The 25,260-nt window shown below is 50.4% G+C and overlaps 1 protein-coding gene across 2 annotated transcripts; it reads left to right on the top strand.

Annotated features, from left to right (window-relative positions):
* Positions 1-1,779: 1,779 nt before the first annotated feature.
* Positions 1,780-25,015, top strand: PELP1 (proline, glutamate and leucine rich protein 1). 2 transcript variants are annotated; one of them, XM_029211144.1, is made up of 17 exons: positions 1,780-2,043; positions 9,740-9,804; positions 10,186-10,291; positions 15,035-15,184; positions 15,425-15,496; positions 19,668-19,727; positions 20,031-20,181; positions 20,366-20,495; positions 20,642-20,729; positions 21,187-21,275; positions 21,355-21,471; positions 21,592-21,739; positions 21,881-22,040; positions 22,763-22,818; positions 22,963-23,169; positions 23,307-24,752; positions 24,872-25,015. In XM_029211144.1, the coding sequence occupies exons 1-17, from the start codon at positions 1,795-1,797 to the stop codon at positions 24,962-24,964; spliced, it is 3,387 nt and encodes a 1,128-aa protein (XP_029066977.1). In that variant the 5' UTR covers positions 1,780-1,794; the 3' UTR covers positions 24,965-25,015. The 2 variants fall into 2 exon arrangements, with proteins under 2 accessions (XP_029066977.1, XP_029066978.1); XM_029211145.1 differs by lacking the exons at positions 1,780-2,043; positions 9,740-9,804; positions 10,186-10,291; positions 15,035-15,184; positions 15,425-15,496 and adding an exon at positions 16,508-19,268.
* Positions 25,016-25,260: the final 245 nt, after the last annotated feature.

Here is a 25,260-nt window from a genome sequence, read left to right as displayed (position 1 = left end):
TCACCGCAATTAGAGAAAGCCCACACGCAGCGATGAAGACCCAACGCAGCCAAAAAAACACAACAGTCAGTGAATAAGTAAGAAAATAAATTTTGGATAGTGTGATGAGCTGTAAAAAAAATTAAATAGGGTAATGTGATAGAGGGTGATGGGGGTGAGAGTGGGAACTTCTTAAAAAGGAGCCCTTTCTGAGGATGGCCAGATGGCATCAGTCATACAGAGTCAAAGGAACGTTTCTCCAGGCATGTGCCAAGGCACTGAGGTGGGAATGGGCTTGCCAGAGGACAGAAAGTAGGCTAGTGTGGCTCAAGGATAGGGAAAGAGAGGGGGAGTGACTTATGTGGTATGTGTTGAGGTCACAGGTGGGTATGGGTCGGATCGTGGGGATTCTAGTAGGCCAAGGTGAAAAGATGGGATTTCATTCACATGATATTTGGAAGCCACTGAAGGGCTTTAAGCAGGGAGTGACAAGGACTGACTTCCATCTGAAAAGACAACTCTGGTTGCTGCGTGGAGAAGGGAGTACAAAGGGCCAAAAGGGGAGCAGGGAGAGCAATGAAGAGGCCACTGCAGGAGGCTAGCATAAGAGGCCAGGTGAGAGAGAATGGTTACTTGGCCCAGAGTGTCACTGGAGATGGAGAAATAGAGAAAAATGAACCCTACTGGGTAGTATATTTTGGAGGCAGAATGCCAGGACTTGAAGAAGGATTAGATAAAGTGCAATGAAAGAGGAAAAAAGATCACCCTTGCATTTGAATCTGGGATTTGAATTTTATTAGATTCAAATTATGAAGATTTTGTGTACAAAAAAATGCACAGAAGTATCAGGATGTTCATTAAAGTGTTTATATTAAAAAAAAAGTGTATTAGTGAAAAAACTGGAGCAGTTGGAAGTACTCAGCAAAAGAATTGTGAACTCGTGGTGCGCCCATTTCATTGTACCGCGCCGCTTAAAAAACGGCGTAAAGTTGCCCACAATATATATCGAGTGACAAAAGTCAAGTACAGGGCTTCCCTGGTGGCGCAGTGGTTGGGCGTCCGCCTGCCGATGTGGGGGACGCGGGTTCTTACCCCGGTCCGGGAGGATCCCACGTACCACGGAGCGGCTGGGCCCGTGGGCCCGTGGGCCGTGGCCGCTGAGCCTGGGTGTCCGGAGCCTGTGCTCCGCGGCGGGAGAGGCCACAGCAGTGAGAGGCCCGCGTACCGCAAAAAAAAAAAACCAAGTACAGACCCCGCTCTTGTAAAATATACTCTGTATTTATGTGTTTGTGCATAGACTAATATTAGGAAAGTATACACATTACTGGGGGAAGGACTTGGGGGGGAGGGAGTTTCTCTTTTTACTTTATGCCCTCTTTATTGTTTGAATTTGTATTTGCAAGGCACGTGTATTGTATCATTTCTGTCGTTGTAAATGTAGTTAACAATATCTATGATTTCAGACAACGAGGCCAGGCCAGTGATGCCTAGATCGAAAGTGTCCTGAGATTACGCTACGTTAAAGGCTAGCTTTTGGACTCCGGCGCCTGTAGTCCTGACCACGTGTTCTTTAACTGCCACTGGTCCGGCCTCCCGCCCTCGACCCAGCCCACCGACCAGGCCTTGACACCCCGGGAACTAAACACCCACAGCTGGGTCGCCCCGGCCCTTCCACGCCGCGCATGCTCCCTCCCAGCCGGCGAGCGGACTGCAAAGCGCAGGACCAAGGCCCCCTCCTCAAGCCCCTCCCCTCGAGGCGTCCGTCGCGGGGTATTTGCGTCATCGCGCCACGCCACCTCTAGAGCCCGGGGGAAGATGGCGGCAGCTGTTCTTAGCGGGCCGTCTGCGGGCTCCGCGGCTGGGGTTCCCGGCGGGACCGGGGGTCTCTCGGCGGTGAACTCGGGCCCGCGTCTCCGCCTGCTTCTGCTGGAGAGCGTGTCGGGGTTGCTACAGCCGCGAGCTGGGTCCACCGTTTCTCCTGTGCACCACCCAACCCGCTCGGTCCCACATTTGCCGGGGCTCATGTGCCTATTGCGGCTACATGGGACGGTGGGCGGGGCCCAGGTGAGTCTGTAGCCCGCAGGCCCGCGGCCCTGTTGGAAGGTTGGCGCAGCTTTTGTGCACCGGGGTCTTGATGCACTGCAGCTGCAGTGGAGAGGTGGAGGGAAGGAAAGCTGGGGGCAGAAAGCGGATCCAGGTATCACTCTGGACGAGACTCACGCATTTCTCCTTTATCAGCCGTGAATCGAAGAAACTCGGAAGAGAAAGGGCCTCGTTTTCTCTACTGCTAGGCTATCGGTAGACATGCATGAATGGGTTCGATCCCAGGCCTCGTCATTCACTAGATGTATGATCTTTAGCTTCTTTTTCATCTGGAAGTATCTGTTTTGGGGATTGTTTCGACTGAGTGAATGGATGTATTCAACAAATATTTACTGTACTCTTACTGAGGGCTAAATGCTGGGCGCTCCAGTTATAGATGCGATGGCGATGAACAAAATGTTACAAAACACTACGAGAATTGTATAGTAGGGACCTCTAACCTAATCTGGAAAATTGCAGAAATTTTCTTGAGGTACTGGAGTTTAAGTTGAGATTCCCAAAGATAATCATAGGAGTTGGGTAGGGGAAGAAAATAGGAGGGGCGGTTCAGTCAGCGAAAAGCTCATGTGGGAAGGTCCTCTGGTAGGAACTGAAAAGAAGGGCATTGTGCTTGAGGTTCAGAGGTGGAGGGGAAGAGAGTGGGCGCTATGAGGTGAGTAGGCAGTGAACAGATCATGCAGCGCTTTGTAGACTGGTTTAGAAGAGTCCTTTGGATTATACACAGACTAGAATCTAACTTCCATTCAGTCCTACAAGCTAGAAACCCAGATGTCATTCTGAACACTTTCTTTTTGCTCACACACCTCCATATACAGTCTGTTAAGTCCTTTTGATTTTATTCTCTAAGTAGCTTTCAGATCTGTCCACTGCTTTCCATATCTTTCCCATTGCCCCCATCCTGGCTTTAACCCCCATCATCTTACCCAGATTCTAAGAAGACATAACTGTCTAACCTACAGTAGGTTCACCTTTAATATTATCTCCCGTGCTCCATCTTCTCCCGCTAACCCTCCCCCACATTCTATTCATCCTTCAAGACCCGTGTACATGAGTTCTTCCTTGTCCAACATTTGTTACCGGGATCTTCCCAGCTCTATGCTTCCTTCCAGGAAGAGGGTTATCACAACCTACTGGGTGGTTCAGTAATCTTAGCCTCAAATTTATTAGAGATGACCTCATTTATTTATTAGTCCTCATTCAGGGTGACAAAACTGTGCCTCTGTTATCTCAGCCCAGTTCCCCTCCTGTGATTCATGTGGTTCCTAAGTATTTCTGAAATATTATCTATTCTGTTTATAAATGTGTGATTTCCGTCATCATCTCTTTCAAGTCTTCCCCTCCTCCCTCAAGGCGAGCTACATGAACTTAATGTCTTGCTTAATTTCTCTTAAGTGTCTAAAAGCATTTTTTTTAAATTGAAGTATAATTGATTTACACTGTTGTGTTAATTTCTGCTGTACAGCAAAGCGACTCAGTTATACACATATATACATTCTTTTTTATATTCTTTTCCATTATAGTTTATCCCAGGATATTCAATGCAGTTCCCTGTGCTATACAGTAGGACCTTGTTTATCCATTCTATATGTTTTGATATAGTTTATATCTACTAACCCCAAACTCCCAGTTCATCCCTTGCCCACCCTCCCTTCCCTTAGAAGAATTTTGAGTAAAGAATCTAAGGGTGATGTGGGAAACACCTTTAAATTGCCTGTACTATATTTTTTGGGTATATCTTGCCTTGAATTTTTTTCTACTTGTCTGTGTTGTATTGAGTTCTCAGAACGTGGACCTGTGTGGTGGGTTTCCTTCACTTCCTTGTAGATTTTCATTCAACAAAGATTTTTTGAGTATCTCTTATGTGTTACCTACTATCCCTCATCTCTAGGTAGATAAGTAAGACATCATCCTTTTCCTCGGAGAATTTCTAGCTTAGCTGAGATGAGAAATGAAGGTAAGTAAATAGGCCTGGAGCTTGAGAGAAAAAGAGATCCATTGATTGGCCCATCCATCTACGCTTAATCACCAACTTTGTTTTCCCACAGGTACTGCAAACTCAGTAGTTCCAAAATGGAACTACCTGAGCACAGTTCACAGTTTCTGGCTTGCATTATGGCAGCTGGTCTCCTTGCTGTCAGTCTTGCTCTTTTTAATTCATTTCCCACATAACAGCTGATCCTGTTTGTAAAATCCTTAACCTGTGTGCTGCCTTTTAAAATCCTTAAGCACCTGAACTTTCCTGCCTCAGGGCCTTTGCACTTGTGCTTGGAATCTCTCCTTGTGCCGCCTCTCCATACCCGCCCCCCCCCCTCCCCCCCCCCCCACAATCCCCCAAATCTTTTCAACTCAATGTTTGTCTGTCACTGCCTTTGGGAAACCTTTCCAAACCACCTATGATTAGCTGTTCTTTATTACACCATATGGAAATTATTTATTCATTGTACATATACACTCAACCTCCTTCCCCCATACCCACACAACTGGGCTTTGATTTGTTTTCGTGTGTAGTTAAAAAAAAAACTTCTGGAAAATTTCAGATGACACAAAAGTAGAGAAGATAGTATTTTGAACCACCCGCACCCCGGCCCGTGCTGTCTCTATCACCCAGATTTAACAGTGAACATTTTGCCAGTCTTGTTTCATTCCCACTTTCCCAACTTTGCCTCCAACCTCCCCTGCCCCCGGAGCGCTTTATTTTTATTTATTTATTTATGGCTGCGTCGGGTCATAGTTGCGGCGCAGGGGATCTTTTGTTGTGGTACGCAGGCTTCTCTCTAGTTGTGGCATGTGGTCTCAGTAGTTGCGGCACGTGGGCTCTCTGTTTGTGGCACGCGGGTTCCAGAGCGCATGGGCTCTGCAGTTGTGGCATGCGGGCTTAGTTGCCCCGCGGTGTGTGGGATCTTAGTTCCCCTACCAGGGATCGAATCTGTGTCCCCTGCATTGGAAGGTGGATTCTTAACCACTCGAACCAGGGAAGTCCCTCCCACCCCAGAGCATTTTAAAACAAATCCTGTATCTCATTTCCCTTATAATTGCACGTACTTTGAAGGACAGCGTGTCTTGTTCTGCCTTGTGTCCCTAGGGCTTTGTACTGTCCCATTCTCTAGCCAGTACCCAGTGATCTTCTTAAAAATATCAGTAAGATTAGAGCATTGTCCTGCTTAAAACCGTACACTAACTTATTGCACCAGGCCTTACATAGTGCGGCCTATGCTGGCCTCTTGACCTCCCCTCACACAACTCCTGGCCTGTCTTCACTGTGCTCCAGCCACCCAGGCTGATCTCATTTCTGCAGCAGCTGAGGCCACTGCTCATTAGTTCTTTCAGTCTTTGCTGGGAAACTCCTGGGGAGGTGAGCTGCTTGTTTAGATCCCAGCTTCCATGCCACCATTTCAGAGGAGCCTTTCCTGAGCACGCTGTTTTAAAATACAGTGGTCCTTCCCATTTCAGTCATTTTCTGTCAGATTATTCTGTTTTGGTTCTTTCCTAGCGTTTATCACTATTTGAAATAAATTAACTTATTTATTATCTGTCATGTTCTCTCTTCTCACCTTGTTTAAATTCCATTATAATCACTTCCTCACCCTCCTGCCTTCATTGTACTTGCCCGGCAGCACCCCGTCTGTGCTAAATCCAACTCTGTTTATTTGGTGCCTGTACCTGTTACAGCTCAGTATGGCTGGAGATACATGTATCCTGGCTGGCTGGTCTCACTTTAAATTCAGGCTGTCATCTTCTCAAGTGGACTCTTAGTGTTGCCTAGGAATCCTGTTACATTTCCACTTTCCTAGACAACCTCTGATTACTTCTTTCCATCCTCACTCTTAACTGATGACGTCACTTCCCATTTCAGTGAGAAAATAGAAACTGGGGGATGGGAATTCCCATAGGCTGCCGTCACCACATCTGCCAGCTTACCTGTGTCTGCGCTCTTATGCTCTGCCTTCCCTCCCATTACTAGGGGTGAGCTGGTCCATGCCCCTACTAAGGCCAGCCCTCTGCTTGTACATGACATCTGTCCCCTCTGCATGTACACAAGTCCTTTGCTTCTCCACTTGTTCAGATCAGCTTTTCCTGCTTTGTTAGGTCATTTTCATCAGCATATAGCTCAAAACCGCTTTAAAAAAAGTCCCCCTTCCAGCTCCTGCCCCATTTCTGTGCTTCCCTTTATGGCAAAACTCCTCAAAAGAGTTGTTTGCACTTTCTCCCATTCTTCTTTTTAAAAAAATAATATTACTTTGAAATGATTTACAATTTATAGAAAATTTGAAAGACTATACCCTTCACCCAGATTCCCTGAATGTCAGTATTTTAAATGCATATTTGTTTGATCATTCTCTGTGCATATGTTTTCTGGGTCCATGAAGGAGGAAGTTGCAGACACGATGCCCTTTTGCCTGTAAATTCTTCAGCGTGCATTTCCTTGAAAACGACGTTCTCTTACATAACTGCATTCCATCATCAAACTCAAAACCCATACCAGTGCCGTAAGTGATTTAATCTGTAGATCTTATTCCAGTTTTGTCAGTTGTGCTAAAAGTGTCCTTGATGGCAAAAGAAAGATTTCTTACGGTCTTGACATTTTTGAAGAGTGCAGGATAGTTATTTTATAGGATGTCCCTGAGCTTGGTTTGTCTGCTGTTTTCTGGTGATTAGGTTCAGGATGTGCAGTTTTGGCAGGAACACTGCAGAAATGATGTGCGACGTTCTTGTCGCGTTGTATCAGGGGGCACATAATGTCTCTTTGTCCCATTACTGGTGATGTTAACTTTGATCATGGGTTAAAGTGATGTCTGCCAGTTTTCTTCATTATAAAGTTTTGGTTTTTTCCTGTGGGGAGATTATGTAATTTTGTGTCTTGTTACCCTTTCACCCGTTTTTTTTAGTGTCCATTAAAGATTCTTCCCTGAACGAATCATTACCCTGATGGTTGTCCCTTAGAACTCATCCCATTTAGGCTTTTAGCCTAACTACTTCACCAAAATACTGCTTTACCAGGTGACTTGGTAAGTCTTGAGGGTCAGCAATGACCACTGAAGATATCAAGTTCAAAGGTCAAATTTTGGTCCTCCTGTTACTTGACTTGTCTGTAGTATTTGTTACAGCTGATGACTCCTTTCTTGCAGAATTTTCTTCACTTGGCTTCTGGGATACCACTCTCTCTTGATTCTCCTCTTACCATACTGGTCACTCCTTCGCAGCCTTCTTTACTGGCTCCTCCTCTCTAACCTCTCAGTGTTTGAGTGCCCAAGAACCCAGTCCTTGTACTGCTTTCTTCCTCTATTTACACTCACTCCCACAGTGAGCTGATCCAGTCTGATGACTGACAACTTCCCAAATCCATACTCTGACCAGGATTTCTCCTAACTCCGGACTTAGCTACCCAGTGCCTATTTGGCATTAAATAGACATCCCAGACTTAACACCTGAAACTGAACTCCTGATTCTCACCCCCAAACCTGCTCCTCCTGCGGTATTCTGCTGCCTAGCAAGTGACAACTCCATCTTTCTAGTTGCTCAGGCAAAAAACTTTGGAATTAGCTTTGCCTCTTTTCTTTATCTCCCACCCATATCCAGTGTGTTATCAAATCCTGTGGGCTCTACCTTCAGAGTATAACCACAGCTTGAGGCTTGAATCCCCACTCTTACCATGCTCTTTACACTGCCTCGTCTCTCTCCTGGATCCTTAAAATAGCCTACTTGCATTTGCTTCTGCCTTCTGGACAAGGCAACTCAGGTGTTTTGGATGTGTTTTAAAAAATAAATTATGTCAAGTAATATCCCTTCTCTGCCTAATTCTCCTCTACCCCATGGCTTTTATCTTATTCAGAGTGAAAGTCAGCGGTTGCCTATATGATTCCAAAAGGTCCCACCCTGCTCCCGGGGCCTCGTCTCTCCCACTCAGTCTCCTCTAGTGACAGTTCACCTCCTTGCTGCTCCTCAGATACGCCTAGTGTGCTGTTGTCTCACAACCTTTGCTCTTGTTCTCTGCTTTGCCTGGAACAACAAAAAGTTACCAGCATGCCTTTTTTTTTTTTAACAGTTTTATTGAGATGTAATTCACATACTTACAATTCACCCATTTAAAGTGTACGATTCCATGGTTTTTAGTATTTGCAGAGTTGTGCAACCATCACCATGATCAATTTTAGAGCATTTCCATCACTCCCAAAGGAAACCCTATACCCATTGGTAGTCACTCCCCATTTCCCCCCAACCCTTCTCTGCTCTTCAGCCTGAGGCAACCACTAAGCTACTTTTTGTCTCCATAGGTTTGCCTGCTCTGACGATTTCATAGAAGTGAATCATACAATATGTGGCTTTTGGGGTCTGTCTTCCTTCCCTTAGCATAATGTTCTTAAGGTTCATCCACGTCTCAGAACTTCATTCCTTTTTATGGCCAAGTAATATTCCATTGTATAGATATACTACGTTTTGTTTATCCATTCATGGTTGATGGACATCTGGGTTGTTTCCAGTTTCTGGCTGTTATGAGTAATGCTGCTATGAGTGTTCGTATACGATTTCTTACGAGAACGTGTGTTTTCATTTTTCTTGGGCATATACTTAGGAGTGGTGTTGCTAGGTCATGTGGTTAACTCCAGCCTTTGGAGGAACTGCTGGGCTGTTTCCCCAGGTGGCTGCACCATTTTATGTTCACAGTGCGTGTGAGCGTATCAGGACGCCTCGCTCTCACTTTCCTCTGCTCAGAGAGGGCCCTGTGTCCACTCCACATAGAGTGCTGTCTCCCTTCCCTACTCCAGCCTCTCCTTTCCTTCCTCAGTTTATTTTTCCCCTTAGCACCTAGCACCCTCCAACATGCTATTTCTTATTTGGTCATTTGTTTATTTTCTGTCTCCTCTAACTAGAATATAAGCTCCCTAGCACCTCAAACAATGTCTCACATAAAGTAGGTAAATAAATGTTTATTAAGCGAATCAACATTTCCCTTCACGAGGACAGGGACCTTATTTATTTTATTCAGCTCTGTATTCCTTCATGTGATTCAGTGCATAAGATGTGTTTGTTGAAAGAATGAATGATGAGTGCAGTTAGGGAGATACAGGGGCCACCAGAGGACTCTGGCCATGTAAGCATGGAGAGTTTACTCGTGGGAGGGCTGAGGAGGAGACCTCTTTCAGGGCTGCCAGAATGTGCAGGAAGGAAGCTCTGGTTGACTTGGTTTATGTTGGCATTAGCAGCTCGAAGGGAGCCAGGAACAGGAGGAGGGGGATTTGGGGTGAAGGAAGAAGGGGTCAGATGAGTTTAGTGTCCAGTCAGCAAGCATTTAGGGATGTCCCTCTGTGCTAGGTGCTGTCTAGGGAAACGGAAGGAGCCTGTCTTCGAAGTCTGGTAGCTGGGATGAGTCGGGCAGTCTAGCCTTCTGGGTAACACTAGTTCGTTGGGTGGGAAGTTGGGGAGGGGACAGGTGGGATGTTACTTGAGGAAAGCCCACGGGACAGGACAGGCTGCTGTGTGTGTCACCTACTGAAAATAGGGAAAAGGTTGTCGGCCTCTAGAGGAATGGCCTTTTGGCCTCAAAGGAGGTGTTACTTCAGAAAAGGCTTCGGAAACACTGGGGCAGGGAAGCGCTTGGAGAAATCCTGTGTCTTTAGCATCCTATTCCCAACTCACTTCCTTGTCTTCTTTCCTCCAGAACCTTTCAGCTGTTGGCGCGTTGGTGGGTCTCAGTAATGCACGTCTTGGTTCTATCAAAACTCGGTAAGTCTTTAACCCTGTTTTTTCTCCAGGGGGATGTTTCTTTAGGAAGAGGGCTGTATATCTGTCCATCCACTGTCACCACCCCACGGATTCCTGAGATTTCTCCATTCCCCAAGAAGGTGGAGAGTTTGATTCTTTTCATGAGTTCACTTGGCTTTGAACCCCACCTATTCCAGCTTCCAGGTTTCTGTGCCCCACCTTCTGTTCCCTTCTTTCCTTGTTGCCCGCACCTCACTCCAAGTCCTCCAAGTACTTCAGGAGTTAGAAGCCGCCGTGGATCTGGAGGTGATGTGTTTCTCTAGCCAGTGAGCGTTAAAGGGCGATGAATTGCTTTCTCTGCAGTCTAGCCACCACCCACTTGTCACTCACCTTTCTTACAAGGTTTGAGGGCCTGTGTCTGCTGTCCCTGCTAGTGGGGGAGAGCTCCACAGAGATGTTCCAGCAGCACTGTGTGTCCTGGCTTCGGAGCATTCAGCAGGTCTTGCAGGTAAGGATTCAGCTGCCACCCTGCCTCCCTCCCTCCCTCCCTCAGCCATGCCGTATTCTCCATTCTGGATGTGGTACATCTTTGTGGCTTAGACATTTAGTTCTGAGGACAGAATAATTAGAAGCAGTTTTTTTCTAGTAGGGAGGATGAGCTTCAAATAGAAACATCCTTTTAAACGTTTTGAATTTTTTTTTTTTTTTTTTGCGGTACGCGGGCCTCTCACTGTTGTGGCCTCTCCCGTTGCGGAGCACAGGCTCCGGACGCGCAGGCTCAGCGGCCATGGCTCACGGGCCCAGCCGCTCCACGGCATGTGGGATCTTCCCGAACCAGGGCACGGACCCGTGTTCCCTGCATCGGCAGGGGGACTCTCAACCACTGTGCCACCAGGGAAGCCCACATTTTGATATTTTTATCTACTGGGTTATTTTAATTCATCTGACCTTTCATACTCTGTAACCGCTGTTTCACATCCTTATTAGCTTTTCTAATGAGTGACATCTCTAAAGCTGCTTTTCCTAGATGTTTGATTTTTTAAAATAATTAGTTTACTAATTTTTTTTTTTTTTTGGCTGCATTGAGTCTTTGTTGCTGTGTGTGGGCTTTTCTCTAGTTGAGGCGAGTGGGGGCTACTCTTAGTTGCGGTGCATGTGCCTCTCACTGTGGTGGCTTCTCTTGTTGCGGAGCATGGGCCCCAGGGGCATGGGCATCAGTAGTTGCAGCACGTGGGCTCAGCAGTTGTGGCTCTCAGGCTCAGTAGTTGTGGTGCACGGGCCTAGTCGCTCCATGACATGTGGGATCTTTCCAGGCCAGGGTTTGAACCCGTGTCCCCTGCATTGGCAGGCGGATTCTTAACCACTCTGCGTCACCAGGGAAGTCCCCCCAAATTTTTTTTTAATTTTTGTTTTTTGGCCACGCCGTGTGGCTTGTGGGATCTTAGTTCCCCAACCGGGGATTGAACTCGTGCCTTCAGCAGTGAAAGCGCAGGATACTAACCACTGGACTGCCAGGGAATTCCCCAGGTGTTTTTTTTTTCCTACTCCTCTCTTCCTCTTTTAACATTTAAATTTTTTTCTGCTTTTACATCCTTTGATGACATCCCCACTTAGTTCTTCCACAAGCATGTTCTGGGCACACATGGCAGGTTGTGTGCTAAGCTCTGGTGGAGAGATGTACTTGGACCCTGCTTTCAGGTGTTTAGAGTCTCTTGCAGGGGTTGGGAAACTTTCTAGGTGCCTATAGATAGTAAAATGTTTTAGGTTTTACGAACCCCCTATGGTTTCTGTTTTTTATTGGCTGTGCCTCACACACATGGGATCTTAGTTCCCCAACCAGGGATCAAACTCGTGCCCCCTGCAGTGGAAGTGTGTAGTCCTAACCACTGGACCACAAGGGGATTCCCATGGTTTCTACTGTGTAGTGTTTCTTTGTTGGTTTGTTTTCCAACCCTTTAAAAATTTAAAAACCATTCTTAGCTTGTGGGCTGTGCAAAAACAGGCACCAACAGACCATGGTTTGCTGATCTGTAGTCTAGTGGAAGAGAATAATATTTATTTTTTAAGTGCTTTTTATTTTATTTTAAAAATCTATTCATTTACTTTATTTATTTATTTATTTATTTATTTGGTTGCACCTGGTCTTAGTTGCAGCTTGCCAGCTCCTTAGTTGTGGCACGTGGGCTCCTTAGTCGTGGCATGTGAACTCTTCGTTGCGGCGTGCCCGTGGGATCTAGTTCCCTGACCAGGGATTGGACCCGGGCCCCCTGCGTTGGGAGTGCAGAGTCTTAACCAAGGAAGTCCTGAAAGAGAATAATTATACAATGAGAGAAAGATAAACTTCAGTAGGTGCTCTGGAGGTAAAGAATGTAGTTCTCTGAGAGCATGTAACGAGAGAGCCTGACCCAGACTGGGGTGGTGATCAGGGTCAGTGGTTCAGGGAGGGCTGTTCTGATGAGTAGGAGTGAACTGGGCTGAGAGTTTTCTAAGTGTTCTAGAAGCCTGCAAAAGTCCTGAGAGAAAAGGAGTTTGACTCATTTGTGAATAATTATAAGCAGGCTGGTGTGGCTGAGGTTAATGAGATGCGACCGGGGAGGTATGTGCATGGGGACCAGGCTGTGTGTGGCGTTGTAGGCATATTAGGGAGTTTGGTTTTTATTCTCAGAACAGTGGGAATTCGTGGAAGGTTTTGAGTAGGGGGAAGGAGGTGGTGGTAGTGGTGACGTGATCAAACTTTCTTTTGGAAATACCACTCTGGCTGCTGTGTGGAGACAGGATTAGAAAGGAGCCAGAATGGCAGCAGAAGGACCACGAGGAAGGTACTAAGGGTAACCTAGGAGAGCATTCACGGTAGCCTGGACTAGGGCGGCAGGTGGAGACATGATGAGAAGTAGGTGAGAGATTTGGAGGCAAAGAGGGATTTCAAGAGAGATTTAGAGGCAAAATAGACAACAGGTCCTGATGATGGAATAGTGTCAGGGAAAGGATGTGTCCAGGATGACTCCCGGGTATCAGAACATTGGAAGACAGCCAGGTTCCAAGGGGAGTGGTGAAAATAACATGAGTATGGTCTTGGGCATTCAGTAGAGGCCCCCAGGAAGCATACCCTTGACCTAGTGTGCGTGGAAGTGACCAGATATCTCAGAGGGTAACCCTGAGGGTTCAGTGGTGGGGGCTTCAGTCAATATGTTTTACAAAGAGGCAGAGTCCTCAGCATTTAGATTGCTGCTGAGGATGAGGCTCAGGCGATCAAGCTGAATACTTCTACGGACTGGATCTTGAGGCGCTCCACAGTCAGTGGTCAGGTAGAGGAGGATGAGCTTACAAAGCAGACAAGACAGGGCTTCCCTGGTGGCGCAGTGGTTGAGAGTCCGCCTGCCGATGCAGGGGACATGGGTTCGTGCCCTGGTCCGTGAAGATCACACATGCCGCGGAGCGGCTGGGCCCGTGAGCCTTGGCCGCTGAGCCTGCCCGTCCGGAGCCTGTGCTCTGCAACGGGAGAGGCCACAACAGTGAGAGGCCCGTGAACCGCAAAAAAGAAAAAGCAGACAAGACAGAGCAGCAGAAAGGAGATAACCAGGATGGTGGGTTGAATGGAATCCAAATACTTCAGGGAAGACGGAGGAGTCATTTCTCTTTATGCCCTTCTGAGCTGGAATAAGACAAGGACTGAAAATTTTTTATCAGATTTAGCAACTCAAGGGTAATGAGACTGTGAAAGTGTTTTTGGTGGAGCAGTGGACACGGAAGCCAGGTTGCCCTGGGATGAGCGTGAGTGGGAGAAGGAGTGGAAGTGGAGGAGGTAGGCAGTCCTGTCAAGACGTCTGGCTCTGCTGGTAAGAGGGAGAAACTGGGCAACAGCTGAGATTGGGCAAGTGGAGTATGGGCTCAGGAGAAGGACTTTTAGGATGGGAGAGACTGGAGCATGCACAAATGTCAGTAGAAAGAATCCTTTTGAAAGGGATTGGAGAGAGGGGGCCAGTTAACAGGGTTAGGTTCTGAGAAGAAGGGAGGGGGGACTATCTAAAGCACCGAGGAGGGATTGTCCTCGGATGGGAGGAGCATCTCCTCTAGTGGGACAGGAGGAAGGAGAGTGGGGATGAGGATGGAGATGGAGTTTTCAGTTTGGTGGTGGGAAGCTGAGGGAGTGCCCATCTTTGGGCTTCAGCTTTCTCTGAAGTTGCAGGTTAGGTTATTCGGAGGTGACAGGTGACGGTGGTGGGAGAGGGGCTGAGTAGCAGAGGGAGTTAACGAGTGAGAGGTGCAGGAGGATTGCTGGACAGTGTTGAGGCCTGCTTGTGGTTGGTAAGCCCACTGAGTCGGACTTCCTAACAGTCATTCTTGTTTGTTTCATTGACACGTGGCGTCTGGTCTAGCAGGGGGTAATGTGCTGAAGGCTTTTCCCTTAGATACATGTTAATTTTCTAGAGAAGTCCTTCTTTATAAATTTAAGCCATTTTTCCTCCGTGAATTCCACAGTAGGTCTGAGACAGCCAGAAGCAAGCTTGGCGAGATGGGGCGGTTTTGTTTTGGCTGAGACTTTTCTTGTGGTCTGAGAAGTGCTCCTCTCCATTCCTAGCAGGGAAATGTAGTATGGGAGCAACAAGAAACTCTTGAGATGGTCTAGTCAGGCAGATCTTTAAAGTATGGCTTTGTTACCTTTCTTTTCCCCAAATTCCTCGGACCCCCAGACGCGCATAGTACTAAAGTGTGAACACACGTCCTGTCTGTAGATGAATGTGTTACTTCGGATGCTCCATATCTCTAATACACTCTGTCCCTAGTGGATTTTTTTTTTAAATCTATTTATCTTTGGCTGCATTGGATCTTTGTTGCTGTGCACTGGCTTTCTCTAGTTGTGGCGAGCAGGGGCTGCTCTTCGTCGCAGTGCGTGGGCTTCTCACTGCGGTGGCTTCTCTTGCTGCGGAGCACGGGCTCTAGGCGCATGGGCTTCAGTAGTTGTGGTGCGCGGGCTCTAGAGCGCAGTCCTAGTAGTTGTGGCGCACAGGCTTAGTTGCTCCGTGGCATGTGGGATCTTCCCGGACCAGGGCTTGAACCCACGTCCCCCGCATTGGCAGGCGGATTCTTAACCACTGCGCCACCAGGGAAGCCCCTGTCCCTAGTAGATTTGATGGTAATGTTGACGTTAACTGTGGTGTTTGTCGAAAGCCCCATGTTGTCATACCTCTCATTCCTCCTTTCGGTGACCGTGAAGGTGAGGTTAGGAGCATGGGGTGTTGTTGCTCTTTAGTCCCAGGACCCGCCCCCCACGATGGAGCTGGCCGTGGCTGTGCTGGGGGACCTGCTCCGCTACGCGGCCCAGCTCCCCACACTCTTCCGGGACATCTCCATGAACCACCTTCCTGGCCTTCTCACCTCCCTGCTGGGCCTCAGACCGGAGGTGAGACGCCTGCCCGGGTCCCCCTCCCCTGGGCCCCTTGCATTGCTTGCCCTCACTGATACCCATTGGGTTAAAGAATGTGATGGGAAGTGATTGGGGAATAGGACTGAAGAAGTGAGAAGGGGTCTGGGCCAAGAAAAAGTATAAGGAGAAGGGACCCTGAGGGGCACGTGGTGGGGTGGAGATAGGGTCTGGGGCGTTGGGCCCTCGGCCTCTTCCTTACTTTCTGTTTCCCCACAGAGTGAGCTCTCAGCACTGGAAGGAATGAAGGCTTGTATGACCTATTTTCCTCGGGCGTGTGGGTCTCTCAAAGTAAGTGTTCATGGGAACTCCTCTTCCCACAAACATACACCTTGATAGCCGTCTTACCTCAGATTCCGGTGCTGAGATTTCTAAGCTCCTGTCTCCACAGCTCTAATTGTGCCACCTCATAGCTTTAAATGCATTCTTATTTAATCCTCACAGATAAAGAAATCGAAATTAAGTAACTTGCCTAAGAACTGATGCCAAAGCTCAGGCTCTTACCCCTGGACTCTTTCCTCTCTCTGCCCTGCTTTCTCTGTACCTCTAGAATGCCCTGCCCATTTTTCTACCATCTCATTTTACTTTGTTCCTAAAGCTCTTATGATTTCCTCTGGGAAGCCTTCCTGACTTATTACTTCCCTATATCAGCTTCCCCAGCGCTTCTTTCTCCTTATTTTCCTGACTAATCTCTCACCCTGTCCCCCGAACTGTCATGGCTGTACAAAGGTGGCTGCACAGCAGAGCCTTATTAGGGCAAACAGGCAGGGTGGACGTGGATCAGGTGAGGGAGGAAGGAGGTCAGTGGAAGAATTCGTTTTATTTTCAAGGAGATAAAATAACAAATATGAATGGTTATCAAATTCTGCCAAAGCAGTAACAGTTAAAGGGCCTTTGGAATTGGTACATTGATTGTTTGCAAAATAATTCAATGCCAAGAAGTACCTAAGAACAAACAGGTGTTCTCCTGTCGATTAGATGTTCTCTCTCGTTTTGATACACTCATCATTGCTTGACAAACCATTGGGCACCCCTTCTCAGATGGAAGCACAAACCTATGGAGAACTGGAATTAGCAGCAAATTAATATTTTTTTTGTATAACTCATGTGGTTAATCACAGTAATTGGTAATACTATACTCAGTATTACCAATTAAGGGGGAGTTTGCCATACAAGTTATCTTGAAAGTAAGCTCACATGGTTCTATGACCAAGTTAAGAAAGTAAAAGGGAAAGGGAACTGGTACTTAGAACTGCTACTCACTATGTGCCAGGCACTCCGCTGTGTGTCTTCTCAGTTTACAGTAATTCTGTAGAGCTGGTGTCACCGAATTAAACAGGAGGAAGCGGGTCCAGAAGGGTTTGACTAACACAAGCCTGTGTATCTGGTAGTTGTAGAACCAGGGTGAGAGTGAGAACTATTTGTCCTTCATGCCCATGTTTTTTCCACCAAACCAAGCTCCCCAGGCACTTTTAAGAACGTGGACAGGATTGACAGACAGGCTTCCACACTGATGCCGGCTCTGATCAGTTGTTAGTGGCTTGGGAACGATCGTGAGCCTGACGCGGAGCTCTGGGGGCACGTGCGCTGTGGTCTGGGAATGGTACTTACAGAGACTTTGCAGTATTTGAAAAGCCCTGGAGCAGGTGATATTTCTCAGTGAACGTGGGTCCCGTCCTTGCTGATGCTTTGCTTTCATATGACTGCCACTAATGGCAGGTAGTAGAATCTTTGGGTAGCAGGGCAGGACTTTGTCAAGAAGACATTTGGAGTAACTTGGGGATTTTATTAAAGTTTTTTTTTTTTTTAACTAAAGTTTACTAAGTTTAGTTTACTAAGCTAAACTTTCTTCTAGAATGCTCTGTAAATTAACTTCTCAAATTGCACAGGCTAGATCTTTGTCTCTGACCCCTCATTGGTCAAAGTATGTGAGGTTTTACTGCATACGCCTGCTTTGATTCAGCTTGGTTTGGGGTTATCTATACCTACCTGCATCCTCCCAGGAAAGTGCAGGGAGAATTGAGTGTTATCTTTGGGGTCAAGATTTGAGTAGTCAGACTAGCCTGCCCGTGAGTCCTCTGCTAGTGCTCCTTAATTTTCGTTGTGAGTGGTGGTCAAGAGAATTCATCTTTAACTCACAGCCTTTTCTCAGACGTGTAGTTTTTGAAGTTATGGCCTGCATTTTAAGTACCCTCTCCAAACCAAACAACAAAACTTTGATATGTTGTTACGGGGTGCATATGCCTTTATCTCTCTAAGAATACAGTGTCATCTGGAGAACTTCCCTCTGTTGAGGAGTCTGGCTTTGTCTATTGCCTACATGGCAGATAAGACTCTGTCTTGTGTGGAGGCCCCGGGGGCAGTTTGTACTTGAAATGTCTTGCAGACCAGTACTTAGGGACTGATCATTGGAGTGTTTATCTGTTCTCTATTCCATCCCCCAGAAGTTCCCAGGGCAATTGCAGTCTCCAAGCTCAGGATCACCCCTCCCAAATGAGGTATCTCAAGCATTCTGGGTCCATGACGTCAGTCCTGTAGAGGCTTTGCCTTTCCTCCTCGACAGATTATTTGTTCCCTGGAATGAGTGGGAAGACTCACCCCACTCTTAAGAGACACCCAGGACGTACTGTGTGTGCACGCGTGCTTGCGTTTCCAGTGAAATGCTCCAAGTGAGCCATTACTTTGGTTGGCTTTGCAGGTCACTTGGGGTAGACCTGTGGTCAGAGCCATGTCCCTGTACTTTGCTTGACTGCAGTCACGTAAGCAGACTTTAGGTGGCCTCAGCGTCTCAGGGAAAGCGTGAGCAGTAAGTTGGCCAAAAGGGCTGAGTGCTGCTATAGATAAGGGGCTTTGGCGACTCTCTTTCATCCTTGGAGAAGCCGGTGTCAGGAGACCTGTGGGCGGTTGCTGCTCTTGGTTTGAAGTGTGCAGAACCCTAGCACACCGGACCTGAAAGTGCTTTCCAAGTCCCAAGGGAAACGGTTCTAGGCCTTCTGTAACAGTGCTTGTCTCATGGTGAGAATCCTGCAGTGGAACGTGGGAAACCAGATGTGGTTCCTGCCACAGGGCGATGGCAGGGAGCCCTTGGAGGGCTGCTTTCTGAACCACACGCTGCTAGACCTCCGTGCCTGCTTCCTCCCATAAGTCCCCTGCTGCGTGCCTGGTGCCACTGTTGATTTGTCTTCCTTGTCTTCTGGAAGTTTACCTTTGTGCATGTGATGCCCCCATCCCCTGATGAAGTCCATACACACTAGCCTGGGATTTAAGGCCCGGCCTGCTTCTCCGTGGGCCTCTTGTGAGCCTGGAGCTCTCCTCATGGTGTCCCTCCCTCTGTCTCCTTATCCGGGTCCTCCCTTTTCTCCCAAACCCAGCTCAGTCCTGCCTCTCAGCATCAGTCCCTTCTGACCCTCCCTCTGTTTTCCACGCATTTGTCTTCCCGACTGTTACACCCACTGAAGGTGGAAATCCTGTTATACTTCAGTGTTCTCACCCTTTTTGTGCCATAGACCTCTTCGAATGTTTTTAAATCCATAAAATACATGGAGTTGCAAGGGACACTGATTCTGTTGAAATGTATACTTTAAAAAATTGTGATAGAGTAGGATGTGCTTCTTTACTAACGTGTCAAATAACAGGATCCAGCAGCAGGTCTGGTAACTATCTAAGTTTCAAATTAGTGATGCACGTGAATGATAATCCAAGATAACTGTTTACAACTATATGTAACATGAAATGAAAATAAGTGATTTCTGATGGTGACAGAGGTACTGCTGATACTACTGTGGCTTTTTGTCTACATATACAGTTAAAAAAAAAAATTATACTTCATTTACAGGTTAGTGAAAATGATTTAAAAAATTTCCCTTCCATGTTCACAGGCCCCTTTGATTCTACCTCCAGCTAAATGGGGCCCCAGTTAAACACTCCCGTGCCGGCGCCTTCACATAGCAGGCGGAGTGCTGTTGTTGGCTAACTGACAGGTCGCTGCTCTGAGATGTGCTACCTCAGTCCTGCTGGGCAGCCTTTCCTTCTCTCTCCACCTTGTCCTGCCCTCGCACCTCTGGTTAGTGCCGCAGCTCCCAGCTTGGACCCTTGCTTCTTGTCTGAGCTGGCAGGGAGTTGGGGCATGGAGGTAGCTGCTTTTCAGTGCTGTGTCTTTGGCTTGAGGGAGATGACTGTCATTTTGCAAAGATTGGCAGGAGGGGGCCCAGTCGTCTGTGGGACACAGGCCTCAAACAGGGAGGCTAAGGACAAGAGGCGACATTCAGGGTGTCTTTCTACCATGAGAGCATGTCTGCACCCAGGCATGATGCCCCTTAGAATGTGGTGCTTCCTTGTCTGCAGGAAAGAAAAAGGCCTTAGATCCTGGGCCTCGATTCTGCTGCTGGGAATGGGCGGGGTCTACGTCTCTGGCCCTTGGAGCTGACTCACCAGCCTCTCCCTTTCTTTCCCTCTAATCCAGGGCAAGCTGGCCTCATTTTTCCTGTCTCGGGTGGATGCCTTGAGCCCTCAGCTCCAGCAGGTAAAGGGAAAGGAGGGAGATGGAGAGCCTGGGGTCTGAGCTGGAGCTTCTTTTCTCTCTCTATTTTTCTGTCTGTTACTGCTTTTCGACCACGGTCTCACTCCCCTCCCTGTGAACATACGCAGTAAACACAAGTCGTGACTTCTGCCTCCGTGTCTCCATCTGTGTCTTTCTGCCCCGTAGTCCCTTCCGTTTTCCCTCAGAGCTCTCTTTGATCTCCGTCTTCCTGGGCATTGGTGGGGTTGGGATTCCGTGGCTGGGCTGGATTCCCATCTGACCAGGGTTCCAACCTGTCTTCTGCAGTTGGCCTGTGAGTGTTACTCCCGGCTGCCCTCTCTAGGGGCTGGCTTCTCCCAGGGCCTGAAGCACACGGACAGCTGGGAGCAGGAGCTGCACAGCCTGCTGGCCTCTCTGCACAGCCTGCTTGGGGCCCTGTATGCAGGGGCGGACACGGGTAGGGACTGTGGCTGCTGTGGTCAGTGGCATGGTGGTGAGGGGAGCGGGGGCTGGTCTGGAGAGGCGGGGCCTTTGGGTTCTAGGCAAAAGGGAGTAGAATATGGGTGGGTCCTCCACCAGAATGGAGGAGGAGGGGATGGAAGACAGACCTGGTGTGTGAAGGTGGTTGTGTTTCTGGCCAGCTCCTATGCAGTACGAAGGCCCTGGGGTGGAGACGCTGCTCTCCCCCTCAGAAGACGGCGATGCCCATGTCCTTCTCCGGCTTTGGCAGAGGTTTTCCGGGCTGGCCCGCTGCCTGGGGCTCATGCTCAGGTGTGTGAGTGTCGGAGGGAGCAAGGGCCTGGAGCAGGAGGGGCCAAGATGGGTGTCGTCTTCATCATGAGGAGGGAGGTTGAGGGTGGGTGTGGAGTCGCCCTGGGCCCCCGCGCTGAGGATCTCCCTGCTCCGATTCTCGTTAGCTCCGAGTTCGGGGCTCCCGTGTCCGTCCCCGTGCAGGAAATCCTGGATCTTATCTGCCGGACCCTCAGCGTCAGTGCCAAGAACATCGTAAGTGGAGTTCGTGCCCTGTTCACAGCGCTTGCCCAGGATGCAGGGCAGCTGGGCAAGCAGTGTGGGCTGTGGCTCCCGAAGTGATGTCGCCTGAGGTTGCCCCGGCCAGCTCCTTACCTCTCCAGATGCCGTTATTCCCGTGCTCCCGGCACACGCACATCGGTGCCGATTCGCTCCCGTGTTGCGGGAGCACGTGTAGCAGATGCTTCCTCGGGGGAGGGTGAGCTGGGGGCCAGCGGCATCACTGCCGCGAGGTTCTGCCGTCCCTCCCTCGTCCTCCTTCCAGGGTCTGCTGAGGAGGATGGCAGTTTGATCTTGTTGGGGGAGTTGGGGTCAGGTGTGGGTTCCTTACCTGCGTGCACACGTGTATTCAGTCACATGCACGTACCCTGCCTCCATTTCTCTTTCTTTGCCTCACTTTCTTCCCCCACTCTTTGCTAATTTTTTTCTGCAGAGTTTGCTTGGGGATGGTCCCCTGCGGTTGCTGCTGCTGCCCTCCCTCCACCTGGAAGCCTTGGACCTGCTCTCTGCACTCATCCTCGCGTGAGTGGGGTCAGGAGGATGCGGTGCAGGGGCTGGGATGTGCTGGGAGCGGGGGTCACTGTTCTGTCTTCACCCCCAGGTGTAGAGGCCGGCTCTTGCGCTTTGGGGCCCTGATCAGCCGCCTGCTTCCCCAGGTTCTCAATGCCTGGAGCATTGGGAGGGACAGCCTCTCTCCAGGCCAGGAGAGGCCTTACAGGTGACCATCTAGGAATAGAATAAAGAGGAGAGGGTGGGTGAGGGGGTGCCGGTAGACCGGGGGTGCCGGTGGCTGGGACATCGACCCCCTTTCACAAGCTGCCCTCTGCTCCTCCCACAGCACTATGCGGACCAAGGTGTACGCTGTCCTGGAGCTGTGGGTGCAGGTGTGTGGGGCCTCGGCAGGAGTGCTTCAGGGGGGAGCCTCGGGTGAGGCCCTGCTCACCCACCTGCTCAGTGACATCTCCCCACCGGCTGATGCCCTCAAAGTGAGTGAGGCCTCTGCCCCTGTCCCGGGACCCCATCCTGCACCCCTTGTCCTCACCAGCCTTGTCACCAGACACTGCCTTCTGACTGTCCTGCCTTCCTGTCGGCCGGTGTGTGTGATTTATGTTCCCCTCCCCCTCCAGCTGCGCAGTCCCCGGGGTAGCCCTGATGGGGGTTTGCAGACCGGGAAGCCCAGCGCCCCCAAGAAGCTAAAGCTGGATATGGGGGAGGCTCTGGCTCCGCCCAGCCACCGGAAAGGGGACAGCAATGCCAACAGTGACGTGTGTGCAGCTGCGCTGAGAGGTGGGTGAGGCCTGTGCCCTGCACCTCGGCACACTGGGATGGCCTGGGGTGATAGCCCCAAACCAGTCGTTGAGGTGGAGGGTGTAGAAAAAATGCAGACCCAGCTAAGAGCCTGTGGAGAAGCTATGCCATCCCCAGGGCTGCAGGTGGAATCTTGGGTCCTGCTGTTAGATGGAGTGCTGGTGTTGACACCGCCCCTCCAGGGTCTCAGCTATCTTTGTTCGTGCATCCCCTGTACGTGCCAAGTGCTGTTCTAGTACGAGAGGGCGGGGCCAGGAAGAGGACGAAATCCCTGGGCTGTGGAGCTCACACTCCCCAGGTGGGCTGCTCAGTGGGGCTTCCTGCTTCTGACACAGTTGCTAATCTGGACGCAGAAGTGACTTTCTTTTGGGTCCTGTGTATTCCACTGCCTTCCAACCCCCCTTCCCCCCACCCCGTGTGAAGGGAAGTGCCAGCTCTCCCCAAATACGTAAATGCACATTTATAATGTTGTACCTCCATCATCTATCTCATTTACATAATGTTGTCAACAGCCTTAGGTAGTAGGGATACGTTTAGGATCCCCATTTTATAGTTGAGAAAACAAACTTAAAGGAGTTACGTGACTTGCCTGAGGTGGGCTGCGGCAGAGTGGGGTGCTCAGCTGGGGCCATGTGCTTCAGAAGCCCTGGCTTGTCATCGTGTTAGCCGCCCGCCTCTGACATACTGGTCTTCTTCCCCAGGCCTCAGCCGGACCGTCCTCATGTGTGGGCCTCTCATCAAGGAGGAGACTCACAGGGTGAGTGGAGCCTGGTCCCCACGGAGGTGGGGAGGAGCCACTGCTCTGTACCTGTTGGGGGCTCATTCACACCAGGAAGTAGGCCCCGGAGAAGGGTTGGCTCGTCGTGGTGTCATCTCAGGGTGTGCTCTCTGTCCTTTTCAGAGACTGCATGATCTGGTCCTCCCACTGGTCATGGGCGTCCAGCAGGGCGAGGTCCTAGGCAGCTCCCCGTATACCAGCTCGCGCTGCCGCCGGGAACTCTACCGCCTGCTGCTGGCTCTGCTGCTGGCGCCTTCTCCTCGCTGCCCGCCTCCTCTCGCCTGTGCCCTGCAGGCCTTCTCCCTGGGCCAGAGAGAAGACAGCCTTGAGGTAACTGCAGAGTGTGGCCAAATCCACCTCGTGCGTTCCTGGATTCTCTTGTTTCTGATGCTGGTCGGCATTCCCTCCCTGGTTTCGTGAAGGCCCATATCCCTGATGCTCGCTCTCACCCTTTTTTCCCTCCTCAGGTCTCCGCTTTCTGCTCAGAAGCACTGGTGACCTGTGCAGCTCTGACCCATCCCCGGGTTCCTCCCCTGCAGACCATGGGCCCTGCCTGCCCCACCCCTGCCCCAGTTCCCCCTCCTGAGGCTCCATCTCCGTTCAGGGCTCCAGCTTTTCATCCCCCAGGCCCCATGCCCTCTGTGGGTCCCATGCCCTCGGTGGGCCCCATGCCCTCAGCAGGCCCCATGCCCTCCCCAGGCCCTGTGCCCCCAGCGGGCCCCATGCCCTCAGTGGGCCCCATGCCCCCGGCACGCCCTGGACCTCCAGCCACAGCCAACCACTTAGGCCTCTCCGTCCCAGGCCTGGTGTCTGTATCCCCCCGGCTCCTTCCTGGCCCTGAGAACCACCGGGCAGGCTCAAATGAGGATGCTGTCCTTGCCCCTAGTGGCACTCCTCCACCTACTATACCCCCAGATGAGACTTTTGGGGGAAGGGTGCCCAGGCCAGCCTTTGTCCACTATGATAAGGAGGAGGCATCCGATGTGGAGATTTCCTTGGAAAGCGACTCTGATGACAGTGTGGTGATCGTGCCTGAGGGGCTGCCACCCCTGCCGCCCCCACCCCCCTCGGGTACCACACCCCCGCCTGCAGCCCTGGTTGGGCCCCCAACAGCCTCCCCTCCTGTGCCAGCCAAGGAGGAGCCAGAAGAGCTGCCTGCGGCCCCGGGGCCTCTCCCTCCGCCGCCTCCCCCTCCTGTTCCTGGCCCTGTGGCACTCCCACCACCCCAGCTGGTCCCTGAAGGGACTCCCAGTGGCGGAGGACCCCCAGCCCTGGAAGAAGATTTGACAGTTATTAACATCAACAGCAGTGAGGAGGAGGAGGAGGACGATGAGGAAGATGAGGACGAGGAGGATTTTGAGGAGGAGGAGGAGGAGGAGGAGGAAGAGGAGGAGTATTTTGAGGAGGAGGAAGAAGAGGAAGAAGAGTTTGAGGAGGAGTTTGAGGAAGAGGAAGGTGAGTTAGAGGAGGAAGAAGAGGACGAGGACGAGGAGGAAGAGGTGGAAGAGGTGGAGTTCGGCCCGGCGGGCGGGGAGGTGGAAGAAGGAGGGCCTGCACCCCCAAGCCTGCCTCCAGCTCTGCCCCCCGCCGCGTCCCCCAAGGTGCAGCCGCAGCCAGAACCGGAACCCGGGCTGCTGCTGGAAGTGGAGGAGCCGGGGGCTGAGGAGGGGCCTGGGGCCGAGACGGCCCCCACACTGGCCCCTGAGGTGCTCCCCTCCCAGGGGGAGGTGGAGAGGGAAGGGGGGAGCCCCCCTGCAGTGCCACCTCCTCAGGAGCTTGTTGAAGAGGAGCCCTCTGTGCCCCCAACCCTGCTGGAAGAGGGGGCTGAGGGTGGGGGTGACAAGGTACCACCCCCACCAGAGGCAGCTGCAGCAGAAGAGATGGAGGCAGAGGCAGCAGCTCTCCAGGAAAAGGTGAGCGGGCCGGGCGGGGAGAAGTGCTGGCTGCTTGCACAGCCTGACCCACTCTTCATTGTGTGTGTGTGTGTGTGTGTGTGTGACTGTTTTGGATTTGATGTCTTTGTCCCTCAAAGGAGCAGGATGACACAGCTGCCATGCTGGCTGACTTCATTGATTGCCCCCCTGATGATGAGAAGCCACCACCTGCCACAGAGCCTGATTCCTAGCCCTCTCCCACACCTCTCACTCTTCGTTTCCAATAAAGTTATGTCCTTGGATAGCGACTGCTGCTTCTGCCTTTTGCCACCACAGTGTCCCCAGCCAAAAGCCCAAATGTCTGCTGGGCTTGTCCTGTACCCATAGTGTTTCCCAGACGTGTCCATGGCTGTCCTGTTAGCTCCACCGTCCAGAAGAGGAGCCATTGACTTACAGGGGTAACAGCCTGTCCTGTTGCTCAGCAAGTCAGTGTCAAAAGTGTTGAATTTTTGCCTGGTGCTCTTGCTGATGCTAAGTGTGTGCTGGG

Source organism: Monodon monoceros, unplaced genomic scaffold (assembly GCF_005190385.1).
Source record: "Monodon monoceros isolate NGI ecotype Baffin Bay Population unplaced genomic scaffold, NGI_Narwhal_1 Super_Scaffold_9, whole genome shotgun sequence".
NCBI classification, from domain to species: domain Eukaryota; kingdom Metazoa; phylum Chordata; class Mammalia; order Artiodactyla; family Monodontidae; genus Monodon; species Monodon monoceros.
Note: the sequence above shows the minus strand (reverse complement) of the source record. Positions and strands in the feature narration are given on the sequence as shown.

What these genes read in the sequence shown, in the direction of transcription:
- PELP1 (XM_029211144.1), top strand. Translation starts at nt 1,795, where the DNA reads ATGGCGGCAGCTGTTCTTAGCGGGCCGTCTGCGGGCTCCGCGGCTGGG. An exon ending in GCATTCAGCAGGTCTTGCAG is followed by an intron (nt 10,292 to 15,034) that starts GTAAGGATTCAG and finishes GTTGCTCTTTAG; the next exon opens with TCCCAGGACCCGCCCCCCAC. An exon ending in CACCGGCTGATGCCCTCAAA is followed by an intron (nt 21,740 to 21,880) that starts GTGAGTGAGGCC and finishes CTCCCCCTCCAG; the next exon opens with CTGCGCAGTCCCCGGGGTAG.